At 40.2% G+C, this 10,599-nt stretch overlaps 1 protein-coding gene across 1 annotated transcript in view; it reads left to right on the top strand.

The window, feature by feature from the left end:
• Positions 1-8,410, top strand: part of LOC138026243 (Fanconi anemia group M protein-like) — a 24,752-nt gene extending 16,342 nt beyond the window's left edge. Inside the window, exons 11-19 of the mRNA XM_068873494.1 lie at positions 669-1,609; positions 1,955-2,642; positions 2,728-2,793; positions 3,608-3,719; positions 5,454-5,580; positions 6,024-6,103; positions 6,660-6,757; positions 7,618-7,712; positions 8,171-8,410. Of these exons, the coding sequence (XP_068729595.1) occupies positions 669-1,609; positions 1,955-2,642; positions 2,728-2,793; positions 3,608-3,719; positions 5,454-5,580; positions 6,024-6,103; positions 6,660-6,757; positions 7,618-7,712; positions 8,171-8,267 (2,304 nt within the window). The 3' untranslated portion in view covers positions 8,268-8,410. The remainder of the gene's footprint in view (positions 1-668; positions 1,610-1,954; positions 2,643-2,727; positions 2,794-3,607; positions 3,720-5,453; positions 5,581-6,023; positions 6,104-6,659; positions 6,758-7,617; positions 7,713-8,170) is intronic.
• The last annotated feature ends 2,189 nt before the right edge of the window (positions 8,411-10,599 follow it).

The following is a 10,599-nucleotide window of genomic DNA, read 5'->3' as shown; positions in this document are numbered from 1 at the left end:
AGCTATTTCTGAAAATTTGATTCCGATAGAGCGAGTTTCAATCGAGTGTCGTAAAACCAAAACCAAAGTAATTACTTTGGCCAATCAAAATGGATGGAGACAATCCGGTAAACCAATCAAAACTCAAAGTCATTACACGTAGCCGACACAAAGCGCGGGAAAATGTGCACGCGCGAGCCAGGCTTGGTTTTGGTTTCACTTCTGATTGGTTGAAAAAGTGGCGCGAGAACTTTGAACCAATCACTGAATGAAGTAATCATAAACCAAAGCAATTCGCTAATTACTTTCGACACTCAATTGAAAACCGCTCTATGCCAGATAATCTCTGAGCAATGATTCTTTGAAAATTTGGAAATTTTACAAAGAATGGATGAGATCATTAGCGCTTTTGCCACCCAAGTTTTTTTTCAGTTTTGATGGCTAATAACTGGCTCCTTATAAAAGCTAAAAGGCTGAAGATTGAAGATTTAACTAAGTTTAACAAGTTCTTTTTACCTTTTGAAGTCAATTTGTAAATAGCATGAAGATGCTTTCTGTGGGAAAACTCGTATGTTAATAAAACAAAATGCAGACAATGACGTCAGCAAAGATTCCCTTATAAAGCTGCTTACTGATACAATGTTTACGTGAATTTGTCACTCGTGCATCTCATTTATTTACTCTTTTAGAGAAACAACAACAGGGCTCAGAAAGATCATTTCCTGGACGACGAAGCCGAATTATCAGGCAGCGACGTTAACTGCTTTTCATCTGACGAAGACGAGGATGAAGAAGGGAATGAAATGGACAGTTTTATCGACGACGCGACCCAGCTTACACAAAGGACCCCTTCCACCACGAAACCGAGGCATGCCAGTTCACCTGCAGACATGATGGCGGTTTACCGACAGTCGCTTCGAAGTCCTCTTTGTGGATCACTTAACTTTAAAACCCCTGTCTTTCATATGCAACGGAACAGATACAAAATGGTTTACAAGTATGGAAGTGTTAACGAGGAAAGTGGATCCCCTTCGGAGGCTGAAGAAGCAAACGAAGAAGAAAGTTTACATGAAAACGAGGTCGAAGGGAAGGATGTAGATATTAATGGCAGTCAACATGAAAACGAGGCAAATGCGCGAAAAGGCGACGAGGGTGGGCTCGGTGCTGAAAATGTTGAAACGAAGGCTCGCGCTGGAATGGATAAATCGTTTGAGGAAAGTCAAATTGGACGCCCAGTGAAACGAATGAAGCGAAAGCGAATTTTGGACGATAGCTTTGAAGATGAAGTTTCATCCAAGTTGAGTAAACAAAGCTACTTTGCAGAGCCTTACCTCAAACATAGCGCTACAGACACAAGCGCTAATATATCCAAACTAAGCCGTAACACGGATACGCGACCGTTCCGGCCAGTGGCACCAGTTGTGTTAAGAAAGAATCCGATCAATTACTCCTCGGAAACTGCGGAACTCCAGAGCGACTTTGCAAAATCTGCTGATCTCCTAACTGCTACACCTACTAAGGTGAAATCACCACGGGAGAACAGACAGGAAAACGATTGGAATAATGATATTAGCGATAGCGAACTATTGGTTGCTTTTGAAACTGAATGCGTCGAAGATTCCGCTGTTCAGTAAGTATCGTTTTCTTCAAAGGGAACAAGCCCTAATGAGCGTAGAATCCTTCCCTTTTTTTGTTGTTTTGCTCTTTATTCCTATTTTATATCTGCCCTACGCTTCCCCACATTCCTTGTTTTCTCTCTGAATCAAAGGTCTATTGTACAAATCTTCTTCTTCAACTCTCTTTGCAGCTGAGACCACACTATACCCCCCCCAGATACTTTTCTTACCCCTCCACGATCCCTCTCAACCACCTTACGTCAAATTTTCAATGAGAAATGTTTGTTCTTTTTAATTTGATATTATTGTCCACCGCGAACGTCAACCATTTAAACAAAATGTGATTTTGTTATTATCAGAGCTCCAAGCAATCACTTTCAAGACCAAGACCTAAAAGAAATTGCAGTCGCTATGGAAATGACAGATGATGATGTTGCCATGGAAATAAGCGAACTTCCGACGTTCTCTCTTGGTTTGGACTTTTTGTCAGAGGAGATTTTTTTGAACAGTGGAGCTGAAGAGGGGGTTGATTCTTCACTGGATTCTAAACTGGTTTTTAGAGAGAAACAGAGCGAGAACCGGCAGCAAAAAATGGGAGATAGTTTTCGCAGCAATAGAAATGAGTTGTTAAATGATCAAAAATCGATTAGAGAGAACAGTGCTTCTGACAGGGTGAATAATTTCACGAAGATAGCTCCGCGGTCGAATCAATTATCGAAAAATTATCGACCTTTGATAAGTAATGCACAGAAGGAGAGCCAGCGTAACGCTTCTCTGAATATTCCACAACATCCAGTGTCAAACCCAAGAAAAGATACACCACAAAACACGCACAAAACAAGTACGTCGGATGCAAGTTTGATTCCTTTCGATCAGAAATGCAATGTGAACAATAACCTACCACTGACGATAGAGAGCAAAGGTTCAGCTCATGGTCAGATTAGCAAGCGCTCTTCTCTCGCTGCGCATGCGAAGTTGCAGGTTGTGACACCCTCGTGTCGTCCAAGCGTTCCCGTTATCAAACCCTCGATTAATCCGCTGCTTTCGGTAAGAATTTCAAATCTTGATGGAATTTTCCTGGAAGGATTATCTTTAAATTTGAAACTGTTGTATATTATTTTTTCTTGTGCAGTCATCAGAAAAAGACAAAGGCAAGACCGTAATCTTGGTGGATACTCGCGAGATCTCCAGTTCGCAAGTAAGTTTCTTTTTTTTTTTAAAGCACTATTATTCTGTGTTCCTTGCCTTACCGTATCATGTGTCCATTCCATGTAACCTCCCATACTGGACCTGCCCCTCCCCTACAGTCCTCCACCTTCCCTGCCCTTGTTATTTTACGAACGACATACCATTGCTCGCTCTATTAATTGTTATTTTGGCCACAATTGCTTGTAATCTCGCAATCTGATTGGCTAATTTACCGTTGTCGATAATAGCTGCTCGCGTCATACTCGCGCCAATTTGTCACGCAATGTAATAGCCAATCAGGTACGCTCATTTTGGGCAATAAACCAATCATATTGCGAGAAAGTTATAGACAACGCTTGCTCTTTCTTTGTGTCATGATTTTGGTTACGCTCTGAAATAAACACTTTCTTTGGTGTCGAATATTGTGGTAAAAAACAAACGAAAGTGGTTCTGCGTTGTCTGTACTCTTATCGGCAACGACTGCGCCTCGTGAGTCCACAACATTTTAACCACTGTGATGACGAATATCGTTGTCCGTAAGAGTACAGACAACGCTGAACCACTTTCGATTTGTTAAGTTTACTCTTCTCTATCTTACTGTATATTCCTTACCCAATGCTTCCATTCCCTACCGTGTTCTGCCCGCCCAAATATTACCATAGAACCCTAGGTATGTCGCTATAAAAAAATGTTCATAAAAAAATGAATGCATTTGTACTTGCAAAATGAAAGCACGCTTTGTTTCGAAGCCATCTAGTCGTAGTACGTTTTGATATCGTTTTTTTTACAGTCACTAAGTGAGTCTTTCTTCTGGGTTTGTTTAGGTGGTGTCAATATTGAGACTGAAGCATAACATCAAAGCGGAAGTTTGTCAGCTGACCAGTTGTGACTACATTGTCAGTAACAGGATGGCAGTGAAAAGAAAATCCGCTTCCGGCAAGTTGAGAGCTTGTTTTTTACTGTGGATGACACTCCTTTTTTTCCTTTCTAAGCGAAACATCATCGCAGTTAATGAAGAAACTTGAAAAGCTTGATAGCTTGGTGATAGAGCCATGCAGCGCAATCACACGGTCCTGGGTTCGAGTCCAATTTTGTCAGGCGCTTTACCAACAACTGGTCAAGCTGCGTCATTAACTGCAAGTATCTTTCGTCGCGTAAATCGTTTCAGATCCGCAGTTGAAAAAATGACGTTCATTTCTTCGAAGTCTTAAATGTTTGTTTTGAAGTGCGGGGCTATAGACGAAGGAGAGAAGTGATCCTCGCACTTTACGGGACAAGTTATTAAGCAAATTGTCTGTTAAAGACACCTGAAAAATTCAAGCGGCTTCAACGCGATTCCAACCCATGACCTCTGCGATGCCGGGGCAATGCTCCTTATCGCACTTCAAAACATACATTTATTTAAATCATCAAGTCCTTCACGGGAAAACACGAGCTCAACAAAATGACCTGCAGCTGCAGGGGGCCGTTTCTCGAAAGTCCCGAAACTTTACGGGCCATTTTCGGGTGTCACAATTCCTTTTGTAACTCAAGAACGGAGAGCATTTAATTCGTCAAACTTCACAGTTAATTTTCTATTTGTTACCTTGAAAGCATGTTAAAAGATCTGCTTTCCAAAACAAGCGGTTGGCAATTTCACAGATGGCTTTTCGGGCCCGAAAAGTTTTCGGGACTTTCGAGAAACGGGCCCAGCTGCTCCCAACTGTGTGGCTTCATAGCTCAGCTTCGGCATCGCAGAGGTCGTGGGTTCAAATCCCTTTGGAGCCACCGGAACTTTTCGGATGTCTATAAGAGACAAGTGCTTAAAGTACACCTGTGATCAAAAAAAAAATTCCTTTTTTTTTCTTCAGATTTTGAAAGTGTGTTTGCTTAACAACTGACTGGCAAATTTTAGGATCTGGTTTTTCTCCAAAGGCCGTTTACTCTGAGTGCAAGATTTAGATTTCACGGTCCGTCATTACTCACGTTCAAAACTGACCGATTCGACCTCAGAGGGTTGGATACAGGGAAAATTGACGTCAAAGGCTCACTACCTTAAAATTTCAGCGTGTTATTGCAGCTTCTTATATATGCAAAACGCGAGTTTAACAGTCTGAAAGCCCAAAACTCTGGGGCGTACACACGCATTGCATTCTTAAACTAGTGAGACTTTAAAGTCATTTTCTCCAAGAGCCAGCTCTCTCAAGAGCTGAAAGTTAGTAATGGCGGACCATTAAATAGGAAAATCCCACTTAAAATAAACAGGTGTCTTTTTGAAATCAAGGCTCAATACTTTGGTCACTTGGTGTTTAGTTGACATAGTTTTGAAATACAACGAAAAAAAGAAGTGATTTTTTGGTCACAGGGGCACTTAAGTGCTTAGAACATGTCCTCTCCTTTAATGTACTTTCACCTCTTACGGAATACGGAACGAAGTCGCAATTATTGATCAGCTCCCAGGTGGCGTGATAAGCTCAGATTGCTCGTGGGTTCCTTAGCGTCTACGTAATTGTATCCAAAGTACCCAGTTTCATATGTGATGATGGAATATACACATGTAGCCGTTTCACCAAAGCGCATTGCTTGATCTCTTTAATGACAGGTACAACTCATAAAACGTGGATAATGTGTTTTCACACCCGATGGAAAGAAAATTATTAATTCCTTGAAATGTTTAATTCTTTGAACCAGATGTTGCTTGTGCGGCGAACAGTCCGAAGCTAATCGAGTGCATTCGAAGAATGTGTGATTTGTATGAAAGACCGTGCTTGATCATCGAGAAAGATCGCGTCAGGCCAGGAGAAACTGACAGGAAATTGTGAGTACAACGCCATAGTCAACTCGTCTGCAAATAAAATTGCTATTGGTTGAAGTTGATTAAATTTCATAGTTCAGTGTAGGTTTTTTAGTTTGGTGTTGCTTGGTAATTTCGTGATTGGTTCGTTAAGTGTTTCATTGGATTAAAAATTTCGCGCCGCATGTTCTGATCCAATCAGAAGCAACGCCTTTTGCCGGGCTTTATGCCAGCCGTATATGCGTTGCACCACATATTGTCAACCAATCAGAGGCGAAAGCAAGCCCCGCACGCGTTTTGCCGCCCTTTATGCCGGCTGCATGTCATGATTGGATGCTTGTTTCTGAATCGAAAAACACTCGTAGTGATGCAAAACCAATCCTTTGAGTAGGATATAGAATGGTTTGACCTAATGAAAGAAGAGACATTCCGACTCTATTTCATTTTACATTCACTTTTCTTTTCAGCATTAAAACTAAGGCGTATATTCTTACTCTGGCAAGCATCGCACAGACCCATGTCAAGATTCTTTTTAGCGACTCACAAGGTATTGTCACTTGAATCAAGTACCAAGGGCCTATTTCAAAGGTACAATTTTTGGCGTATGCGACATGACTTACGGTAGTCGCTGCGTTTTAAAACATGTTTTAAAATGCTACGACATTTTTTCTTACGTACACGACAATCGTAAACGAGTTGTAGGCCTGACGTAAGCTTGTCGCATGCGACAAAAATCAAACCGTGTAAATCGACCCAAACTCGTTGTTGATTTTTGCCTTTTTCTTTAATTGCTAAAGGTGCTCATATTTAAAACGCTATACTGAGTTAACGTATGTTGCTTCAGCTAAGGTTTGCTTAGTATGTGTAAACCGCACTTTAAATGAGAGATTGGTGCCAAAAACAGATGTTGAAAACGACATTTTGGTACCAACATTTCGGAGAAAGTTAGCTTGCAAGATTAGTCACGCATTGAAAATACAAAATTGCGTCGATAAATGTGAGGAGCATTCCCACATTCCACCCATTAATTTCGTTTCAAGTTTTTAATGTAGTTTAGCTTAATTTGGAGAAATGTTTCACATGCACCATTTTTAAACACGCAGAGGACACTGCTAATCTTCTGACGGAGCTTGCTGGCATGGAAAGACTAAAGGGAACGGCCATTCACGCCCCTGTTGCTCTTAGCAAAGAACGGGAACAGGTACGACCACCTTCACTTCTCACGCCTAGCTAAAATGTTTAGACCTTTGGCTTCTCTTGAATGTTCTGCTCAAGGGAATACTGGATAAACGTTGGAATTCCAATCACAAGGGACTTCATGATTGTGAGACAAACGAGAATACTTCATTTTTTGCACTTTAAGGACGGTGCCTACTATTGTTATTTCGCATACGTTCTGCGCATCTTGAGATACTCGGATTTCCTATCGGTGATGCTTACTAATATAGGGATATTTTTGCGCGGTTTAAAACTATCCGGAGAAAGTAGATCTTAGTAAGTACTCTTGGTATCCAAAAAGAAAATTGGGGGTAACCATGCATTTTTCTGAGATAATTAAGTTTCAATTTGAGAAAGAACGCCATACATTGCTTTATATTTTAAACCTTTTTACAAATATTATTCATGAATTATCTTTGAAAAATGCGTGGTTACCCCCAATTTTCTTTTTGGATTTTAATAACACTTGTTAAGATCTACATTTCCTGCATAATCACACACCGGGGCAAAAATATTGTTAATTAGTAGGCACCGTCCTTAACTCGATAAATAATAACATTGTTTTTCACGACATTAACGCTTTTGTGTGTTAAATTAAACTGAATTTGTTGCTGTCTATATAGATATAGGCTTGGCTTCACCAATTTCTAATTTTCTTCTCTCCAGTTTTTTCGTTTGTCTTCAAAAACTTCTTGTTCCCAAAATAAGCCCAGCCCCTTTTGTTTTCGTGTCATGGGCATCTTTGTGGCATAGTTTACTTACGGCATTTTAACTTCTCTTGCCCCGTTTTTTCAAACTGTTTTGTTAAGTCAGGCTAAAGTGAAAATATCATTACTTCCTCAGGTTTTTCGAGTGCTCCTTAGTATTCCACAAGTGAGTTTTATCACGGCTCTTAACTTGTGTTGGTCCTTCAATTCACTCCAGGAAATCATCAAAAGGTTAGACTATAACCACCAACTTACGGACGGTGCCTACTATTGTATTGCACATAGAGAAAGCAGAACTTAGCAAGCGCTCTTGGTATCCAAAAAGAAAATTGGGAGTAACCATGCATTTTTCAGAGATAATTGAGCTTCAATTTGGAAAAGAACACCATACATTACTTTTCTTTTAAAAGCTTTTTACAAATATGTTGATCAATTATCATTGAAAAATGCGTGGTTAGCCCCAATTTTCTTTTTGGGTTTCAATAACACTTGTTAAGATCTGCTTTTCCCGCAACATTCATAAACCGCGCAAAAATATACCTTTGAATTAGTAGAAGAAGCGTACTAAAAGGAAACGGTACCTTATACCCCGTTCGTATAAAAAATCTGAACATTTTTCAAAAAGTGGTTTTTAATATAAGACTACCTCACCGATCTGTGCAACACTAACTTCCTGTCTCGATTTTTAGCACTCCGTCAGACCTGGAGAAAAGAACCCCAAGTTTGTCAAGTACTCGTGCTGAGAAAGTTTATTGCTACCTTCGACACAAGTTAATCCCGAAATGATGGCGATAAGGAAGTAGAATGTTGTGTTTTCTTTGTCAAAGTCGATAACTACGAATGATACGATCATAATCTACAAGAAATGTTAAAGTTGTTATAATATATAATTGAAGTCCAATCAATAAAAAAATAGAATATTGTGGAAAGCTGCAGCGACTGATATTTTTTTTATTGGGAAAAAAGAAGGGGCTATTCTTGGTGTAAGAAGATTATCAAACTTTTTCTTTGTTTCATGTCGGGGTAAGGTTCTGGGGTTTTTCTCTTTTGTTTCTTTTTGTTCCTTCCGTGAGTTTCACAGGTTTTTACTTCCAAGATGAGCCGAATTATTTTTTTATGGCGATTGATCAAATAACAAGCCTGTCTGTATTTTAAGTTAAACAGAGTTAACTGAATAGAGGGTAATGTGAAGTGCTAGATTTCTATCCCATATGAACCATGTGAGCGTTAGCCCTACTGATGGATATGGGCCCACACAAGGACAGAGAAAAACTCTGACCAGGGTGGGAATTGTGGGCCCATTTCAATCAGTAGGGCTAACGCTCACATGGTTCATATGGGATAGAAATCTAGCACTTCACATTACCCTCTATTCAGTTAACTCCGTTTAAAAAATATAAGTGCTACACGGCCAACGTTTGTATAAACGTAACCTTTCCTTGTACTTGTATTTTAAGTTAGTTCTGCGTCACTAGCAAATTCGATTTCGTCATAGTAATTTTCCAAACCTTTCTTAGATCCGGAAGCTCTAATGGTAGATTCTAAAGGACCAGTTAGGTCATCCAGATCATACCTCACAATGTAGGTGGAGACCACGTGAAAAAAAATTGTCCCTGGCCATCCATGCTGCATCAAAACAAGCGGAACCGGCGGTTCCATGCCACCACCACCTCGTGAACCGCGGTCAATCTTTAAGAACCCGGCAGCATTTGCCGTCGATAAAGGCATTGATTGCAAATTCTTGTTGCAAATATTTGGGGCTTGAAAGGGCTTTTCTGAGGGGTTAAGCGAGCAATTTGGGCCTTATTACTGTAACAGTTTGGATTCATCTCCGAAAGCGAAAGGGAGCGGAGACTGGGTCACGCATCAAGTCCCAGCCTCCCGCAGCTAGGACGGCCATGCGGTTCCGGAGTACGAGGGAAGAGGAATTTGTAGTCTTTCGGTCTGTTTTCGGTCTCAAAGCCTCATCTTTGCAAACCTTTGGATATAATGACATCATTGATAAACGAACCTTCATTTTATGGCCTCCTCTACATATTTGCTTATTCCAATTACGCTTTTAGCGCGGAAATGTGGCGGTAAGTGATACAGTATGCTCGTTCCACATGGTCTAAGCGGAGATGAGGCAATCAATTGAAGCTGCCGACTTTTCTTTTTTGAATTTATCATTAAGATATTCAAGTAAAGAAGGCGATGGAACTTTGTTTTCAACACAAAGTTTGGTAAGTTAAGTTGAAGTGTTTGGCCATTTGTACTTCCAGTTCACGTAAAGCTGCCATGAATAACCTTAAATGCATAGCATAGACACAACGACTGAGCCTTCTTTTGGGTGCGTTAGTTTCATGGGCATTCTAGAGAAGGAAGGCATTTATGGGTATGAAATTTCGACCATCTCTCTCACCCCAGTGGACGTTTCAAATTTTTGGTTCAAAGTGAGCTTTCTTGTGGCAATGGATCCGGAGTATTCAAATGTTGCATCATAACCCATTCAAAGTCATTCAAGGCTGTCAGAAAGTGTAAAAAATTAACAACATCGATCCTTTTAAGTAATTTCAAAATTGCTTCAAAGCTTTGGCAAATCTTGTTTTCAGCTGAAAGAATTGTCAGTTTCAGGCTTCTGATTTTGCCACTCTTTCTGCCTTATATGAAAGCACATTTCTGCTTGTAGCAATCAAATTTTCATCCAGTCAAGACTAAGATTGTCAAATCCACCACCCTTGGGTGAGGCAATGAGTGAAATTCCTCTAATACACATGGCCCCAGTTGTTCAAAAGATGGATAGCACTATCCACCTGATAAATCACTATCCATTCATTGCAAAACCTGAGCTATCCAGTGGATAGGGTTTTATCCGGTGCATAGTGCTATACACCTTTTGAACAACTGGGGACTGGTGGGGAGGACGTGGAATCTTATTTAACAGATACATTTAAGGATTCAAATGAATACACACTTGTGGCAAATTTTATATTTATGATTGAAGAATATTATTGTATTCCTTCAGATCATACTGGAACATTTTGGTGCCAATAGTAGTGTGGATTGGTGCTACCCCATTGAATGTCAAATAAAGAGCAAAAGGCGAGTGAAACTCAGATAAAAAGTACCAGCACTTGTA

Source organism: Montipora capricornis, chromosome 12 (genome assembly GCF_036669925.1).
Source record: "Montipora capricornis isolate CH-2021 chromosome 12, ASM3666992v2, whole genome shotgun sequence".
Lineage (NCBI taxonomy): Eukaryota > Metazoa > Cnidaria > Anthozoa > Scleractinia > Acroporidae > Montipora > Montipora capricornis.
This window is presented reverse-complemented; position numbering and strand designations above follow the sequence as displayed.